Raw genomic sequence first — 20724 nt, 5'->3', positions numbered from 1 at the left:
GATATCAGATATTAGTTATCTGGTATATTGTAAAAATAAAAACTAGTTTCTATATAGTAGTTAGTGCTTTACAAGGTGTCCAAAGCCAACAGCAACACTGACAAATGTAACGAAACATTCAGGTGCTATCATAATTTGCCGAAATGTACCCATTCTACACTTTAGTACAGGTCGCAAACCCACGTGTCCTAAAAGAACATAATACCACAATTATCATTTTATAACACCAAAGAGCACTTAAAAGTTTAACTGATGGCTACTAATAGTTTTATATTATTTTTACTTTTTTCATCATCAACATCAATATTATTATTACTAAAATTATTATTATTATTATTACTATTATTATTATTATTATTATTATTATTACTATTACAATTATACGTAAGGCTGGCTGAGAAAACCCGGGAAGAAGTGGCAAGCTTCGATTTGAGATATTGAAGATAAAGTGCTTCCCATAGCAACAGATTTTATTCAGAAAAAAAATTCATAACTTGGGTTCTAATAGACATAGAAAGAAAATTTAAAGTGGTAAACGATCAGAGAGATGTGGTCTACACCACTGCATATATAACTCTATGACATTTGCGCGTCTTTCATGATTTTCTCAGCCAGCCACACACATATTACTATTAGACGTACTCAAAGTCAATAACTCATAACACAGTAGGTGTAATTAGAATCATCCGTATTACCATTGCAGTGGACCATCTTTACAATGTATTTTATATGATACAGGAAATGGAGCTTTAAAACAGTACTAGTGCTTACCGAGCGAAAGGTTAGGATTGGACCCAGACAGTGATGGAGGTGGTGGGGTCATTGACTGACTCCCCGCCATCAAACTGGACATACTGCCTGCAGGAGAACTGGCCATTCCTGGCAGAGGGGCATAGTAGCCACTCAAGGACATCTGCTGCTGGCGCTTCATGTCAAATGATTCACGTCTTTGGCCTGAGTGAGGGGAGGGGGGGGGAAGAAACTGTTTAATCTCGTTCAAAATGAATGATTTGTGAATTATTTATAGGCAAAGAATGTTCTGTTTGTTTTCGAGGTCTTTATGGCACTTGCGATTCATTGAAATCATTTCAGGACCAGTAAAAAGGAAGAAAGTGGGATGGTAAAAAAAAAATTCCAGATTTACAATTAAAAGCATCCAGGAAAAGGTAAGAAAAAGGGGTACTGGTTCAAATACAGAAGTAGATTTAAAGAAAAATGTACAAAATGTCTTTGTCAAGTTTTACAGACAACAAAAAAAAAAAGATTTTTTTAGCTGAGTTAGATTTGGCCGAAAATACTTTGCGATAGATTAGCATCCTGTCCAAAGGATAGCAATCAATTGCTTTTGTCCGTTTCACAATATGGCTCTGAAGGACTATTTTTTTCTTTGCCTCAATTTCCAGGCAGAAATAGACGTTTATGTCCAAAAAGCCGTTATAGCATGGATTATTTCACAAGCAAATGTTACAGACCAGCTAAGCTGTGGAATTCAACAATCCACTTACCAATTGTCCCTGGGGCATTGGAACCCCCCATGGTGCCCAGACCGTTGCTAGAAAACCCATTCTGCTGGGGTGCCTGAATACCAGCCATGTTGGAGGAGTTGGGTGTGAACAAACTGCTGGATACGGCATAACCAAGACTGTTGGCTGGGGAGTATCCTGGATGCGATGGGGAGTAAACAAAAGATTTACAAACTGCTCTCTGCTGTAAACTAACTAAGAAACCACATCAACATGGGTACATGTTGGTCAGGCCCAAAAAAAGCCTGAAATCCAATTTTAACAAAATTTAAAAAGTCTGAAATCCAATTTTAACAAATTAAAAAAAGCCTGAAATCCAATTTTAACAAATTTAAAAAAGTCTGAAATCCAATTTTAACAAATCTAAAAAAGTCTGTAATCCAATTTTAACAAATTAAAAAAGTCTGAAATCCAATTTTAACAAATCTAAAAAAGTCTGAAATCCAATTTTAACAAATCTAAAAAAGTCTGAAATCCAATTTTAACAAATTAAAAAAAGCCTGAAATCCAATTTTAACAAATTAAAAGAAGCCTGAAACTTATTTTGAAATGCGACAGACCAACCCAGCTACCCAATTACTGCTGTTTGGTCAGAAAAATATCTCGGCTTCACACAGAAAACATAAATTTAGATATTCAAATTTCCACAAATAATAATGATCCCTAAATTTGGGTTTGATAGGACCATTCCTTTAAAAAAAAAAAAAAAAAAAAAAAAAAAAGACGTTATAAAGGTTGAGAAATACAAGATAAATTCAAATCTATGATCACATCTCGATGAACTACGAGACATTGCACACTGAAGGAAAGCTTGAGGTCTGTCATAAGCAATGGAGAGAAAAAAAATAAAGGTCACATCTACTCATTTTATTTTTTTCTCTCATTTTATTGGCTCATTTAGGCACCTCTTGCTTTGGTTTCATAAAAGCAATATGAGAGCAAAAGGCAAAAAATAAAGTAAAGTAAGTCGAGTGAATTCCTCACCTATGGCAGAGTTCTGTGCACTGGATGGAGTGTTACTGGCAATTGGAGGAGTCTGCTGACCTTGGGACGTCAGTAACCTCAAATTGTTGTTTGGACCCATTTGATTTGACCCACCTGGAAACAAAATAAACATTTTACATAAAAATGCTTTCAAAATTTGAAGGAAAAAAAAAGAAAGAAGAGGAGAAGAGAAGAGAAGAAGAGGAGAGAGAGAAGAGAGAGAAGAGAAGAAGAGAGAGAGAAGAGAGAGAGAGAGAGAGAGAGAAGAGAGAGAGAGAAGAAGAGAGAGAGAGAGAGAAGAGAAAAAGAGAAGAGAGAGAGAGAGAGAGAGAAGAGAGAGAGAGAGAGACAGAGAGAGAGAGAGAGAGAGAGAGAGAGAGAGAGAGAGAGAGAGAGAGAGAAGAAAAGTAAAAAAGAAATATTTATTTATTAAGAAATTCATTTTCATTCATAACCTCAAATTGGTAATTTTTTTAACAATCAAAATGACAAAATTAGAGAGGGCGAAATCAACAGTGAAAAAATTAAAGTCAAAAATGTTTTTTCTAAGTTCTAAAAGCACATTTACAGACACTGAATTCCTACCAAGAAGGAAGGTGTTGAATCAATAAACCAGGATCATACCTTGTCCAGCAGCACCGGGATTGACCAGTAACTGAGCGGGTGACACCAATCGTACCTGGGGTCCCAGTAGTCTTGGGTTGAGTATTTGTCCATTTTGGTCAATGTAAGCTGGTGTCATAAGTTGGTATCCTGGGTCTAAATATCAAAAAAGGAAATAAATCGATAAAAAAGGAAATAAATCGATAAAAAAGGAAATAACTCGATAATTGTTTGTTTTTAAGGGTTTTATGGCGCTTGCTACACATTAAGGTCACATCAGCACCAGTAAAAAAGGAAGAAAATTGGATAGTCAAAATATTCTAGATGTACAATTGAAAGGACTTGAGGAAAAAGTAAGACAAAGGGGAATGGTTCAAATAGGGAAAAGCTGTAGATTCCAAGTGCACACTATCAGTGTACTTAGTTTGAGACTACCTAAATGGAAAACAGATACAGGATAGATGACAGTAAGTACCTTCCTGTCCACTGTGGGAGATCAGGAACACCTCCCAGAAATCAATAGTTAATTTTTAAATTTTATAAGTAAAAAAGGTAAGCAATGCTGTAGCACATCGTCGTGATAGTGAACTATTTATTATTTATTTGTTTAGATAAATGTTTTATTACAATTTCTGTTGAGTTTTATTGCCAGGTCTGAACCTGGAAAATGTTTTTCTTAATCGTCAAAGTGATACAAGGCTGCTAGACGCTGTGGACTATAAAAAGTAAGTAACAAAAATTAATATAATAGCTTCAAAAAAGAATAAGATACCAAACATGGAATGTTTCGGCTCAAAATCCTTCTTCAGCCAACAACCAAAAACAAAGAAATACATTATTAAATTCCAGATAGACGACAGAGATATCTGTTGTCTATCTGGTATTTAGTAATGTATTTATATCTTTTTGTTGTTGGCTGAAGAAGGGTTTTGAGCCCAAAACATTCCGTGTTTGGTATTTTGTTCTTCCTTGAAGCTGTTAGATTCTTAATCGTCAGAAACCTGAAACTGAACAAAAATATGCTAGAGATAAAATAATCACTTTATATAACCCTAAACCTTGTAAGGAGATTGTAAGGAAGAGAGAGGATGGGTGAAGAATCCACTGGCCAAGAGACGCCCAATGGTAGCATAAAAAATTATGTTTTTTCTCAAATCTCAATTGGATATAAAGTGCAAATCCACGTTTTCCATTGAAAATCTTCCAAAACTGGCAACCAAGTCTTGGAAGCTCGTTAAAATGGTATGCAGGAATGTTCCAACAAATTTCAACCATGAATTAATATTTTTTTTTTTTTTTTTTGACTTCATCGCGGCCAGTAATATATCAAAATGACGAATTTCAACCATGAGTAGTGCTTTGAATTTTTTTTCTTTCATTTTTTTTTTTTACGTCATCGCGGCCAGTAATATAACACATCAAAATAATCCCCCCTGCTTATTAAGAATTGACGAATATCAACCATGAGTAGTGCTTTGAACTTTTTTCCTTTTTATTTACTTCATCACGGCCAGTTATACAACAACAGATCAAAATTATCCTCCCTGCTTATCAAGAAATTTTAAACGTCACAGGATTGAGTTCGACTTACTAGGTGTCTGCATGGGTTGTGAAGACATTTGACTTGTGGACACCATATCACTGGGCTGTGCCGGTGACCCAGCCTGGCCCCTCATCATCTGGGGCTGGGGTTGTTGCTGTTGCTGTGGAGGTTGAGGTGCCTGCTGTAATGACTGGGGGGCCGTCTGCTGAGCTGCTGTAGCTGCTCCCTGTGGCATCATGTTGGCGGGAATATTGGCCGTGGGGAACATCATGGGGATTTGGTAATACTGGTGATGCATCATGGACGGCCCTGAAAATGAAAGACACAACAATGGGAATCAGTACTCATTATATCGTCTGATGACACATTCATTACCTATCTTAATGGTAGTTATGGGAGGGAAAAATGTACAAATGTTTTCAACACCCATATTAGATACGAGCAATATCAATTAACTGAGCAAATAAAGACACTTAAAACCGAAAGCTTTAAATTCAGGAAGAAGGAAATGAAAAAACGCGGAAAATAAAAAAAATAGCCACCACAAAATTTACTTTTTTTAAATCAAATTTAACGCAAACAAAATTCATATTCCTGGTTACTCTTCAACAAAATACAGAAATACCACATTTATGGAAAATTGTGGTAAAACAACTTTCTACATGAGGATTGTCTAAATTGATAAACCTTAGTATTTCTATTTTATTGATAAAGGTGAAACACAAAATAATACCTTAAATTTTCACTGATCTATATGAATTCTTCAGATTTCATTTAATAAGAGGATTATTATTTTTAACTATTTAAATCACAGAGAACAGTCTGGGAGCCACAATTCACAGTATTGCTTGTTAGTTTTCATAATACTACTGGTTGCTTGCCAGTGAATGGGTGGAAAAAATTTATCCACTTTATAACTTTAATATTCGTAACAAGTTTGCTGGATACAGCTAATTGTTAATGTTATAGACATTAAACTGATATGCCCATGAGGCTGTAACAAAATAGTTTTATAGAGACCTGCCTACTTGAAAACTTTAAAATTCGTAATTTTTAGGAGATAAAAAATGTACTCGCTATAATTAAGTTTAAAAATCAATTCACCCTCAGTGGATTAAATAATTCGAAATCCTTAAAATTGTGTCATCCGGATGTTGATAATCATCTCATATGATATTCTTCACAATGGCAACTGAACAGCTTCCATGACAGTGACAACAAAGACGAGACATAAGCTAAAATTTATCATACCCATTTGTAAATCCTCTATACTTAGTGTATGTAGACAAATCATTTATAAATTATGGTCAGGAAACTTTTTCAAATACCCTTTGTGGATCCATCCCAACCCCCCCCCCCCCCCCTTCCTTTTTTTTTCCATTATAAATATAAAAGTTACGATACACCCTAAGTCTCAGGTTTGAAAATTGCTATGTGACCAGATGCCAAAACGAGATTTTAAAGTTCAAAGGCCCAGCTGTGAATTTTACCTTTGTTACTTTATTCAAGCAACAATGTCAAATGTCCACGATAAACAAACCATGTTTATGCTTATAAATTCAATTTTTAGCATCTAAGTCACCCCGATATATATAATTATAGTTTTGAAACTGAAGGTCCAAAGTGAAATGAATGAAATAGAAGCTTAAATTTAATTTACAGAGGCTGTAGACGTTTCTGGTTTCCCCTTTGTCAACAAAACATGATGTATGAGAGACCTAAGAAGAACGACAAGAGGTGAGAGGGTGTCTCATACGTGTTTTGTTGGCAAAGGGGAAACTCCGATATATCTACAACTTTTAAAAAAATTAAATTGAAGGTTCTATTCCATTTATTTCTTCTTTTTTTTTATTATTTCCTTTTTGGATGAATAAAGTAAATTATTATTATTATTATTATTATTATTATTATTATTATTATTATTATTATTATTATTATTATTATTATTTATTATTATTATTATTATTATTATTTATATTTCAGACCTGCCTATTTCAACATTTAAAAATTCGTAACTCTTAAGAGATAAAAATTGTAGTTGCTAATGTCAACTTTAAAAATCAGCAATTTTCACTCACAATGAATAAATAACACTTCAAAATGCTTAAAATAATGTAGTCTGGCATCAAATTGCATAATCAATAGGTTTCAATGACTAGAGATGCCCCTGAAATTGGAGTTTTAAAAATCTTAATTCAACGAATCTTTTCGTGATTGTAGGCAGGACTCTTTTTGACAGCAGTTTCCAAGTACAATTTGATTTTACTCTTGAAACTAATTCATATTTTCACCATTACAATGGTTAAACTCAATGAATCAGGGTTACTTTTGTAACTGCTCTTTTGGTAACCTTAAAGGGCATGTCAAAACAAAAAAAAAAAGAAAAAAAAAAATCAAATGAAACCCAATCCAGCCATTATTATTATTATTAGGTTATTATGGAACATTTTCTTTAAACAATTAATGTTAAATGTTACCAACAACAAACTTTGTGTGACGATTACAGAAATTGCACCAGAGCATCATATGTGGTTTGAGAAACCGATTAATGTCATAACTGAGAAAATGAGGAAAACTAAAATCAAGTCAGAGACTATTTCAGACTCCCTAATTTATTTTCCTATCGTCTTCAAGAGATTTTTCTTTTCTTTTCAAATATGTGTTCTTGACTTTTTCATTTGCCCAAAACTCTTTGGCAGCCCAGGACGATCTGAACTGAAATCGTAGGAAAAGAAAAAAAAATTCTCTTCATCCCTAAATCCTAACTCCTCCCTAAGAAAACCTTTGTCTGCGATACCAATTACATCAGAAAAAAACAAACATATGGAGCTATGTCCTAGCCACCAAGACAAAATTATAAATAACTATGTAAATTTGTTCCTATAAAAATTTGATTCAGATCAATGTTGTTAGTAAAAGAGGAAGAAGAAGAAGAGGAGATTGCAACATGCTCTTCTAAGACACTTGTGTCAGTTTCGATCCAATATAAACAAAACCTGAGGGAATTTTTCATTTTTAGTTCCTACCTGATGAATCAGTAATAATAATAATAACCATTGTTATCATCATCATCAGTATTATTATTATTATTATTATTTATTTATAAGGGGAAAAGAACAGAATTTTAAAATCTCAGGTCGATGTTATAGACCATGAAAAAACTGATGGTCACTGGGGAAAAAATGGGGCATGGCAGCTCTGGGTATGCATTCATGTATGTGGTGTCTGAGTCTATTCCTAAAATGCAAAATTACTGAGAACTGGGGTGCCTGATCAAAGCTACTGATGTCACTGGATGGGACAGAATACTTATTTATCCAAATCAGATGGGACAGAATACAAAATGGAAGGAATAGAAATAATTGGGATGGTTCCAGCACTGCAGAATATGGAACACCAGCAAATCAAAAGGCCATTTCTTCTTCTGCAAATCACTCATGGCACAGATGAATTTCAAGTATTCATGACGTCCAAGCCGCTCTGGACAGATTATTTCACAAGTGGGATTAATCATTTTGGTTTGGAAATGAATCCCAACACACAGACTACTCAAAGGATTAACAATGGAGGTATGTCATTTAAGACCTTATTCACAATGGTATAAAATGAAATAATAATGTCCCCACCGAAGTTGGCGGTTGCTAACGAAGTGGGGTTCTCTATTTAGAGATTTAAACGGGCATCGCCACCTAATATAACACAAAGTGGGTATCTGCAAAGACATACAAATACGTCCCATACTCCGTCTACGGCACCTCCATAGTGCTTCTGTGGGCATCTCCATACAACACATGCTATGGGAATCTCAATTGCATAAATCTACTGGCTATCTCAGGCATGGGTCGCGGCACGCGAAATTCCTTAAGCAAGCACACATACCTAGGTATGGAAAATATCAATCAGTAGCAGGAGAAATGATAGTCAGTATTCACAATTCAAACGAGCAAGAGAGAGATTTTGAAAAAAATTATTCATGACAATAGAAATTTGAGATAGAAGGCAGGGCTCACTGAGTCCCAAATGGCCCATATCATGTCTTTGCATCCAACTGGACACTAGAAACATTGTACAGGAGAACCTAAATTAAGTGGAATTTTGTTATTACAATTATCTTTAATATTGCCATTATCAGTCATCGATTAGTAATTGAAATCTTGCACACCAGCAACATCCCATGAATAGAAACAGGAAGGGTTGATGCGCATAGGAAATCTGGAATCAGGTTTACAAAAAAACTGATTATGTAAAAATTCTGAAGAATTTTCTCTGCATAACGATCCTTAGTAATAATTAGTAGGTCTGTTATTATTATTCAGTGCTGATGGTGACAAAAAGGGGAAAAGGAGGAAAATTATGAATGGTTTTCTTTACGCTACATGTTTACTTCACCAACCCCCACTTTTAGACCCTTTGAGACGATAAACTACTCTAGCTATCTTCTGGATAGTGGGGAAGCTGCACCACTTTGTTCCACTACACATCAAATCTCTCAAAGCCAGAAAATTTGATTGAGGAAAATGTCTTTTTTTTAAAGGAGGAAATTTCTCCTCTGCCACAAAAATCGCAGATTTCTGCGGATCCGAGGAAAACCATCAGCACTGATTATTATCATCATCATCACAAGATAAGGCTAAAACTTTTATTTATTAAAAATGAAAGTCCAACAAAAGCAGCAGCACACAAACTGTTATAAAAATTATTAATAAATAGAGAAAAGCGCCACAGCAGCAGAGTTTAGATTTGACTTTTACAACTTAAAAAATTACCGTGACAATCTTCAGGAATAATTTTGGCCTTGACAATGCTGGGGTCAAACATTGCCAGACTTTCACAGATCTTCCTATCTGTCACTGGATCAAGGGTCACCATACTGAGATGAACCTGAAGAAGGGCCAGTTTACGAAGCAGCATAGTCTTCATCTCAACATTGCCAACCACCTCTATCAAAGCCCTAAGTAAAGGGTAGGTTAGAGCTACTTTATCACAAAGGGACAGATTTACTGGTGGCTGCTGCTGCTGCTGGGGTTGATGCTGCTCACAGGAATCGGAAAGGACTTTCAGACTGACTATACTCGGGTCAAAGAAAATGTCTTGCGATTTCTGACCTTCTTTCCGGATTTTACACGACAATTTCAACATTTGCGGAAGGAGGTTATCACTCTCACCTTTATTGTCAAAAGCTGGAATTTCTTTCTGCGCATAACAGGGAACAGTCTTTTCCTCTTTATATCCCATTCTGCCATCTCTGTCAATATTTTTCATATTTGTAGAGCCTTTCTTAGTCTCGACAGGCTGACCAGTTGGTAAACTTGGCAGATCCATTTCCATTGTCTTGCAGGCATCACAGTTTTCGTCTGCTGTGGGAATACGATCAGGTTCTTTTGCTTTAACCAAATCGTGATTGAGACCAAATTCCTCTAATTCCTTTCCAGCTTCATCCTCGCACATCCCAGCATTGACAACAGACTCTGGCTCTATGCAGTCACCGTTCGACTCATCCCTTTTAGAAACAGGGGAGCCACCCTTCATACCAATGTTTACAACACGAGCAAGAAATGTCCACAGCCGCTGTTGCTGATCCTCTGGTACTCTTTCAATCCGCTCCAGAAATCGTGAAACCTGGTTAATCATATCAGCGTCATCAGACAGCAACAGGGAGTCGAAATCGGCACTAGAAGTTTCCTTGCATTGACCATCATCATCATCACCACCAATATCCAGCAAATTGGGATATGGTTCAGACTGAGCCTCGGTGCAGACGTACAATGATTCCACTTCCTCAGCACCTTTCCCATTCATTCCATCAATCATTAAAGCACTGCAGGCAGATTCGACTAGATCAGCATCAATCTCGTCATTTCTTGCTTCATCTTCAACTTCAATTTCAACATCAGGGCAATCAACAATTGCCAGTGACCTCGATTCCTTTTCAACCGCAAAAGATTCATCATTTACACAAGAAGATTTGTCGGTTTCAGAAATATTTCGTTTGTCAGAATCTGCTTCAGATCTTGCAAATCCAGAATCCTCTTCTGCACTTTGTCGCTCATAATTAATCTTGGTAAGCTCTCCAATGGATTCATAACTCAATTCTCCAGATCTGTTATTCAACAGCTCACCATCAACTTCACACACAGCAGATGGATCCATAGCCTCTCTCAAACTACAATCATTATTCCAAGACTCCTTTAATGATACATATCTATCATTCTCAATCCCCATAGATACCCTTCCAGATTTCAAAACCCCAGCGTGTTGCCTAACACCATGGTCAGCAGCACAAGGTGTCTTGTTTAAACCATCACTGATACAACCATGACAAGACATTGCCAATACTTTATCCTTCACATAAAACGTTTGACCATCACCACCATCTATCAAATACTGGGTCTGGTCATTGGTCGTAAAGATAATGCCACTGTCCCCTTCATCTCCCATGCAATTACCACTGCTGGGAATTCCAGCATAACCAAGACCATGTGAACCAACAAGCTCAAAATTTCCGACAGAATCATTATTAATACAACAGCATGCAACGCCGCCACCATGATTTTCATTGATAACGTCCATGACTGGTTTCTGTGCCACGCCAATAGCTCCAATATCAAGAATTAACAATTTAAAAATGACGAGACACTATTTCAACTCTCCTCCAGTCTGAATAAATTTCAAAAACTAAATAAAAAATCACGATCTGAATGGACACTGGTAACTACACACTGTGATCTAAAGTAAGATGTGTTGAAAACACAATCACCTTGTTATAAATAAACGCTATCATTTTGGAAACCATGACACGAGGATGAAAGCCTATCAGCCCCCCCCCCCCCCCCTTTTTTTTTTTTCTGCTACACGCGGTTTGTGAGTAGTGATCACAATGTCACAGGATTGTGTGTAAAACGTTCTGCGTTTCTTTGACTGCCTGGGGAGCAACTATTGTGAACGATGTTCATGAATCGGTGGTCTGGTCTGTTTTGTCCGACAGGCATGAACTCTCACTATTGGTAATATTATTATTATTATTATTATTATTATTATTATTATTATTATCAAGGTCATGTCACGGCTGCCCTTCTCAACACCCCACCCACCTCTTTCCACAACCACCACTTCCAAACCATCATTTTGCCCTCTTTAATACAGAGGGGGGGGGGGGGGGGGGGGGGGGGGGGGGGGGGGGGGGGGGGTGATGAGAAATTTCATTGCTAAACATAGATTGCACGGTTCCCTCCATAACAATTTTTATATTCATTTCAATATAGACGGTATGCGCTTGGCTAAGAAGCTCACAAATTTGCCATCCAGGAAGTATAACGGACCAACACACAAAACTATGTGTAACCTTAAACGGTTAGAGTTTGGTTACTGCAGTTTAGTGAGGATTTCTCATTAACGCGGATGGCAAAAAGCAATAATAAAGACCTGAGTGACGTCAAATTCATACTATCTATAAGTGTTCCCTCCAAAATAATAATCATGAGTTTCTTGACTGATTTTTAAAGTGAAACTTTAGTGAGCAGGCATATAGATAGTTCGAAGATGACGTCACTCAGGCCTTTGTTATTGTTTTTGCCATCCGCGTTTGTGAGTTGTTCTCACTAAACTGTATTAACCGGACTATAAAAGTTCATGGTTACACAGAGTTTGTGTTTTGGTCCGTAATACTTCCGGATGGCAATGTTGTGAACTCCTTGCCCAAGCGCATTCTATCTATATTGTAAAAGGAGTATGATTTTACTCTGTACATGGTATAGCTATATGTAAAACCACTACTATAGTCTACGGTCACTTTGTAAATAACCAAAACCATATTAATCAGACATTTGCTGTTGTCACTCTATCATATATAACAATCCAATATATTATTTTAAGTTCATTCTAATAAAGTATTGGAAAACTGAAACGTCAACCATCATTCACGTTAAATTGATATTTCTTCATTTTCTATTTCATAAGAATTTCGAGAAATGGAAATATAATTTAAAATAAGGATAAATCATGCTATTAATTGTTCCAGTTAACACCCCCCCCCCCCCCCCCCCCCCCCCCCCCCCCCCCCCCCCCCCCCCCCCCCCCCCCCCCCCCCCCCTGTCTTTTGTTCTTTATTGCTTGATAACTATACTGTATGAGTTTATGTAATTAATTTATGTAAAGGCATAAAGCGCTATAGAAGTGCTCTTATTATTACTATTATTTTTTTCATTCTTTCTTTCTTTTTTTTTTATATGGAAATAAGTTCTAGCCTCCTAAGTGATTGATCAAGGTACAGGACAATGCATGCGTGTTACATACATACATATATTGTCATAACATCCATATTAGAAAGAGAAACCCATGCAAAGGACCTCATAACACAAGCAGCAGCAAACCACCACATCACGACAATGAAAAAAACATTGACACCTATCCTTCCACCACACCAAATATTATCACAAGAAGCGAAAATAGCAAAGGGTGAGAGAGAGAGGGGGGGGGGGGGGAACTGTTTCAGCTTTAACATAAGACTATCACACAACAATTTGTTATTATTTCTTTCTTTCTTTCCTTTTTTTTTTTATTTTGGAAAGGGAGGAGGGAGTATTTTGGACATCTATTTACAATACTCAAGCCAACAAAGGTAAAGTAAAAAAAAAAAAAAATTTTTTTTAAAGGAGAAAAAAAAAAAGAAAGAAAGAAGGTGAGAATAAAGGAATTGGCATGACACACTGATCTCTAGTCTAAGCATTCTCTAATCTAAAATGAAAGGGAATTTAAATTAATGTAAAGACTCTTAACTTTTAAAGTGTGAGTTGTATTCATGTTTTTTTTTTCTTTTTTTTTTAAATGTTCCAACATTTCCAAGTAGTACATTATATATATATATATTTTATATATATATATATATATATATATATATATATATATATATATATATATATATATATATATATATATATATATATATATATATATATATATATATATATATATATATGAGCCAAGGTCAAAAGGTGCCCGCCTGATACCAGTGTTAAGAAAATTTGATTTTTACTTAATTATGGGCTGTTTTCATTGGGTTAATGCTTGTAATCAATTGATAATATGAAGAAGAGATAAAATGAGATAGCTCAACATACTCTGTTCAACAGAATATGAAATAAACAACTTGAAAGTGAAATTTGAATGCTGTTTGGCATGTGCTTAAAACGAGGTCAACGCATCACCTTTTTAGAAATCATGTAGAAATTAAATGTGATGTTTTAGCTCGCGTGATTGAAATTTGACTAATAGTATAAAGTCAAAATTTACTTTTAAACGCAATTGCAGTACATTACATATCTGATTAAGTTTCATATAGAGTTCTTAAAAAGTTGGTGTTGCTTGTGACCTTTGGTGTCATCAAACACAGCACAATACTAAGACTCGACACGAAACTTTAAAGCTCATGTTTAATGTTTATAAAATGTTTTATTATGAGAAAAAAGCATAGATTTACTATCTGAACTCAAATCTTGGAGTAAATGTATACCGTTTTGCCGATATTGAGGTTTATTGGTTTTGGTGTCATTTGTCACAAGCAACACGACATGCGTGAACACGTGGAAGTTTGTTTCGTTAAATGGCGATTCGCAATTTTGATCCACCCTTCTTACCAGTCTTTGAAGTGCAGCACTTTCATTTGCCTTTCCAGCGTGGCTCCAGGCAGAAAAGGTAAGTTGAACTTTGGTGTCATCGCTATTTTACATTGTCACAAGCAACACTTGATATTGGACATTACAAAGTGCCACCAAATAATTATGTGTTCAGCTGTTATTCTATTTACAAATATGATATTATGACATCTCACATAAGACTGTGATTTTGACACAATTAATTATTTCCTTGTAATTCTAATTTTTTTATGTTTCAGGGTTGTATCAATCAAGAAAAAGACAAAACTCAAGCTTTGACGAATCCAGATAAAAGAAGGGTTGTCAAGAAATTTGATTTGATTTACTATTAACACACTAAATTACTACAAACTAGCAGATTTGATCTGTAGGGCGGATGTTACCGTATGGTTACATGAATTCATTACCATGGCTGATATTCATCTAGTGTTTGTGTGACTTCTGGTACTTTTTGTGACCATTGGTGTCATTGGTTAAAATGTCACAGGTGACACTTAAGTTTGAAGTTTCTAATGTATTTCTGTTTTCATGTTCTTCAAAGCTTGACATGCCATTGAATTACATTTAACAGGCTATATTACATGTGTTCAGTTGCTATTCTTGATTTATTGAGGCAAAATTGCGTTCTAGTGCCGATTTTGACCAAAGTAATAGCAACAATAGTATTACTAATTTCTAAGTATATTTCCAATTTGAAAGTATTTAGTTTCTTAAAATATTATTGAATTTAATTTTAGAGTAGGTTATTGTGCTTTTTGACTGAAAATAATGATATATTATGGACGAAAGTGTGTTTTGGTGTTGCTTGTGACATAAGTAATGGTGTCACCGGTCTTATGTCACAAGTCACATTCAGATGCTCTAATTTCCATGTATATTTCTATTTTTGAAGTCTTTGGTTTCTGAAATATTATTAAATTCCATATCGAACTGTGGTTATTACACTGGTTTGACTGAAATTAATGATATATTGTCGAAATTGCAATTTGGTATTGCTTGCGACATAAGTAATGGTGTCATCGGTCTAATGTCACAAGTGACACAATGTCGCTAAATAAGATATGCTTTGGTCACATTATTTCCCAACATTTTATTCCAAAAGTTTCTGAACATTGCTGATAATAAGCATATGCAATATTGTTGTTATTGTTAAGGTACAAACATTTTTATGAAATAATACATTCGCATCCTATGTTGCTTGTGACCGATGACACCAAAAAGCAACATTTTCTCCAATAGTTGGTAATATCATTGTACTATGATTGTTGTCGATTGTGTCTTTTTGTCTATAACTTACTAAATAAAGTTTGATACTCAACAAAAATCATTTGGTTATTGAGTTTTTGTCTCATTGTGGTGTCACCGGTCACAGGTGACACCAGCAACATATAGGTATTGTTGACGTTTTGTTTTGTTTTGTTTTTAAGGGTTTTACGGCGCTTGCAACACATTTAGGTTATATCAGCGCCAGTAAAAAGGAAGAAAATGGGATAGTAAAAAGTTATAGAATTACAATAAAAGCACCCAAGAAAAAGTAAGACATAGGGGAACTGGGAACAAATAGGGATCAGATGTAGATTCCAAGAGCAGACCACCAATGCACTTAGTTTGAGATCACCTAAAAGTCTCATCCAGACACAAGCACAGGTCCCATCTAAGAGGAATACACTCAAATGTTTACCAATCATTTAATATAATATGTAAACTCAACATAATACAATGCATAACAGAGAGATGATTTACAAGGAAAAAAATATCATCTCCCAAAACTATAACTATACATTCGACTGTTTCCCTCTCAGCCAAGGAGCTCCGGCAAGGATCAGGACAAAACTAAGTAATCTCATTCCAAGACAATGACAGGAAACAATTGGGAAACGGGTATGGGGGATAGAAGACACAGCATGTACCTCCCTGCCCACTATGGGAGGTATTGTTGACGTGATTATGCTGCGTTAGACCTTAAAGTTATCTAAAGGGCCTTTGATTCATAAAGTACAGGGTTTTTGCTACACATATAGAAACATGAATGGACTATTATGTCACTTTTATTTTGAGAAAAAAAAATGGCACCTTTTGACCTTGGCTCATATATATATATATATTCATCACCTTTTGTAATAATAATAGTTTGATTCTAATCTGCTGGATAAAATAAAGAGTCCACCACTGCATATCTATTCATAAGCCTATTCATTCAGTCAGAATACAACCTGATTCAATGATAAGTCATTTTTATCATTCTAGCCAAAATATTGTCTTCACCACAGATCTCATCTCACTATTTATATAAATACATTATTGTTATAAGGGGCGGGAGGGTCTCAGTTTTTGACTGAAAAAAAGTTTGATAAATTAAGCTAAAATCTGATTGATTATTGTTCTAAAAGATCGTTTAATATACCCCAGGTGTCAATCATGATTTTATAACTTTTCCTTTTTTCTAAAAAAATAAATTTAAGTTATCAAAGGAAGACATTATTAATCTAGCAGTAGCAGGCCTAAATAAAATGTAAGCCCTGATGTAAAAATCCAAAAACCAAAGGAGATTTAGAAAAGATAAGCCTCCACTCACTATCATATCGCTATTCTAATGTATTGTAAAGAAGAGTGTTTGTTTATATTTGAAAAAGAGGACGTCTTGGCTTGGTGCAAAGAAAGAATTTCCAGCAATTTTTATTCTTGATAAAATACTATAAAAATCAAGACGTTGGCCACCAAAGTTTTGTGGCCACCTGTAATGTTCTAAATGGCTGACGTTTGAGAGGAACGAAGACGGGACGGTATTTTTTTATTTCCAGTTTGATGCAAGAATCATTGATTTTCACACATTATCGGTTATCGGGAGTTCTACCTACATCACAGCCTATTACAAGAGCATTGTTGCAAACATTAGATAGTGTTAGTGATACATAGAAGTTAAGACACATGAACAGTAAAGTAGTGGGTGTTAGGGTTAAAGCTCTAATGTCGAACAATAATACAAACCCTTTTTCTTTCCCCTTTACATTTTTTTCTGAAAACCTTTAAATTCAATTATTCGTAAATTAAAATAATCCCAGGCTTCATATCCACTCCAAAACCCCCAAGAGAGATCCATAAGAGACGCGGGTTTAAAGAATTGTGATATGTTGAGAGCACACGGGTTTAAAGATTTCTGATAAGTTGAGAGCCATCTCTCAATATTTGAATCAAAAGTTTCCACATTAAAATGATAAATGAAAAGGGTTTTATTATTGCACGGCAAAACATTTATTGTGGAAGTCACAGTGTGTGAGAGAGAGAGAGAGAGAGAGAGAGAGAGAGAGAGAGAGAGAGAGAGAGAGAGAGAGAGAGAGAGAGAGAGAGAGAGAGAGAGAGAGAGAGAGAGAGAGAGAGAGAGAGAGAGAGAGAGAGAGAGAGAGAGAGAGAAAGAAAGAAAGAGAAAGAGAGAGAGAGAGAGAGAAAGGTTTGGCAAGTGGTTAAATTAAGAGAGAAAGAGACAGTAGATTTCAGAGAATAACGAGAGTAAGTCAATGAAATATAATAAATTTTCTAGTGGGGTGGTGGTAGTAGTAGTAGTAGTAGTGGTAGTAGTAGAGTGCTGACCTGCAAAAGGTACGCCCGCCACATACGGGTCCTGTGCAAGAACGTATGGCCCTTGTGTGATTGGGTTTGGCCCAGCCACACCTGCGAGGAAGAACAGGAAATTGCCAAGCACACTTAGACGAAGCCAACCAAATTCATATTATATCACAACTTGTTTTGAGGGTAGTTTTTTTCTTCTTCTTCTTTTTCTAAAACACTGTCCTATATTCATATATCAATCATTTATAATGTCTTTCTTATCAGTTTAAATTTATATTTCTTAAAGAGAGTTGTTCTAAAAAATAATAATAAAAATCCAACTTAAAAATAAAAAACACTGAATAAATAATAACCAAACAGAAGAAAAATAAATAATAAAAAGGCTACAGCAGAGCATGGAGAATATCATGGATTCAAAAAAAACATCATACATCATACAAATAACAAAATCGGTAACAAGCAGAAGTCGGCATAGAAATATTCAAACTTGACAACAAAACCTAAGAGTAACATTCACCACATACCTAATATATAAAATAAAATAAAATTGCTAAACACATAGGATAGACTAGCAATTTACTAATGCTTTGTGATATGAATTTTCATCCTTGAAACGAAACAAACAAAAAAAAATAAATAATAATAATCAGTTATATAATAAAGCAAGAAAGAAGAAAAAAAAATGAAAGTAAGGAAGAAGAAGAAACAAAAATTATAAATCAATTTTTTTTAAAAAGGGAGACCTCTTTCGTTGCTTCGTTGATTGTGCATGTTTAAAGCCCCTTGTGACAGATATATACAGCAGAAAAAATTTTAAAAGAAAGAAAAAGAAAAGATTAAAGACAATAAGAGAGAGAGATGTGAAAAAAAAAAGAGAGAGAGACAAAATCAGAATTGTGCCCTGTTGGACTTGTGACACCAGAAATTGTACAACAACGAAATTTGATTCTAGCTTCTAAAACAACAATGGAATATAAATATGACTTTGAACACTCGAAGAATATATATTATGACAATGATATCCTTGGACACAATACAGTTTTACATCAACGTGAATGGCGGCCATTTAAAACGAAGTGTCTTTTTTATTTAAATCGTTGCAGTTGAATACAACAGTAAGAAGAGACCATGGAATGAGAAATGGAACACCGAAAGGAAAAGATGATACAATTATCTAAAAGAAATGGTGGAACATTGTCTTGAGTGTGTCAATCTTCAAAGTAAATAAACTAAATATGTCTTGCTTCCTTATATTAATTACACAGCTTCCATAATTGAGCTATAAGCAGGGACAACCAAACCCCTTGATTTTCAAATTTTAATTTCAAATGTAGCTGGAAAGAAGACCCCCTCACGACACCATTAAATGAGAGATAAAAAGTGCCTTGGTATATTCTGTTCTGGGGTATTTTAAATAAATATGCAAAATTTCCTGGGGACGTGTCAAATCATAAAATCTGCAGACAACAATCTAACAAAATACACAGATCCACAAAACATGGCAACGCAACATCAGTATTAATGTTTTCTACAGGTCTCTTTTCTTTTCACGCTTGCCACTTGAGTAACCCATTTTCAAAGAATAACAAATTCCAAACAAAAAAAGAGAGATGACAAAAACCCACCCAAAACACACCCATTCCTGACCATTTTCAAGATTTTCCCAAAACTTCACACCCAACTAACACCAAAAATCTATTTTTATCACTCAAACATAATAGCAGTAAAGTTCTTGCAATACCTAATTTCTTTAGCAAAACATGCTCCACACCCCAAGTTAATTTTCTTTCAATGTTATGATGTACAAACGAAATTTGAAAAAGAAAAACGTTGGTTGTATCGTAACGAATGTGACGATTTTCCTAAAGTTGGTAAGAGGGGGGTTAAAACCTGAACCTAAACTTCAAAAAATTTTTAAAATCACAAAGTTTCAAATAAAGCGGTCTAAATTAACAACTTTCTACCATACTGTCTTTGACTTTTCACTAACTAATATCATTTGGTTATGTTTATGCTTTAAAGAATCCCTTTCTACTTAAGACAACAGAATACAAATTAATTTCTTTATAAAAACTTACACAAAAAGACTTGAGAACACTACCTCAGATAAGATAGAAGAGTTTTAACAAAAAGGGGCTCGAATAAACAAGGATGGAAAAGAGCATTTTAAATAATATTAATAAAAATAATAATAATAATAATAATAATAATAATAATAATAATAATAACAATAATAATAACAATAATAATAATAACAATAATAATAATAATAATAATAACAATAATAATAATAATAATAATAATAACAACAACAACAATAACAACAGAAGAGATAACCTGGAACAATTCAAACACTGATTGACAAACAGAAAAAAAAAAAAAAAAAGAAAGGATGTTAAAACAATGAGACCAAAATATCAATAAGACCATTCCATCAAAGGAGAAGAAGCACAGGGAGAGAGGGGGAGGGGGAATGGGGATGGGGGGTTTGGTGGAGGGTGGGGGAGGGGAGAGGGGGGGAATGAAGCTTTTTTAAAGAAAGTTGACATTGACAACAACAACATGCATTTTGAGTTTACCTTGCATGCCAACGGGTTGCTGAGCTGGGAGTGAGTAGGGTTGCTGAGGCATGATAATTGACTGTTGTTGTCTTTGCAACATTTGCTGGGGACGAGGTGAGAAAATGGAAAATGCCTATCGTTAAAAGGGTAAAACCGATGATGATCATAGTGATTTCCATTTTCTAGCGCAGAGATATATATATATATACATATATTAGCAATGACTGACTATCTTAGTGAAATCCTTGAGCCTCGAAATGACGTGAATTCAAGGCAAAATATGGGACAGGGAG

At 35.0% G+C, this 20724-nt stretch overlaps 1 protein-coding gene across 2 annotated transcripts in view; it reads right to left on the bottom strand.

Annotated features, from left to right (window-relative positions):
• LOC144956563 (pumilio homolog 1-like) overlaps nt 1–20724 on the bottom strand; it is a 45802-nt gene that overhangs the window by 10100 nt on the left and 14978 nt on the right. The window contains exons 8-14 of one of the 2 annotated variants that reach the window (XM_078887144.1): nt 20450–20534; nt 17892–17972; nt 4702–4962; nt 3132–3266; nt 2508–2621; nt 1506–1661; nt 772–954 (exon numbers count right to left, since the gene is read on the bottom strand). In XM_078887144.1, the coding sequence (XP_078743270.1) occupies nt 772–954; nt 1506–1661; nt 2508–2621; nt 3132–3266; nt 4702–4962; nt 17892–17972; nt 20450–20534 (1015 nt within the window). The remainder of the gene's footprint in view (nt 1–771; nt 955–1505; nt 1662–2507; nt 2622–3131; nt 3267–4701; nt 4963–17891; nt 17973–20449; nt 20535–20724) is intronic. The other variant, XM_078887145.1, reaches the window with a different exon arrangement.

This window comes from Berghia stephanieae, chromosome 11 (assembly GCF_034508935.2).
Source record: "Berghia stephanieae isolate SIO BIC M18660-M18661 chromosome 11, UCSD_Bste_1.3, whole genome shotgun sequence".
In the NCBI taxonomy this organism is placed as follows: domain Eukaryota; kingdom Metazoa; phylum Mollusca; class Gastropoda; order Nudibranchia; family Aeolidiidae; genus Berghia; species Berghia stephanieae.
The sequence above is the reverse complement of the archived record's forward strand: the minus strand, read 5'-3'. Positions and strand labels throughout refer to the sequence as shown.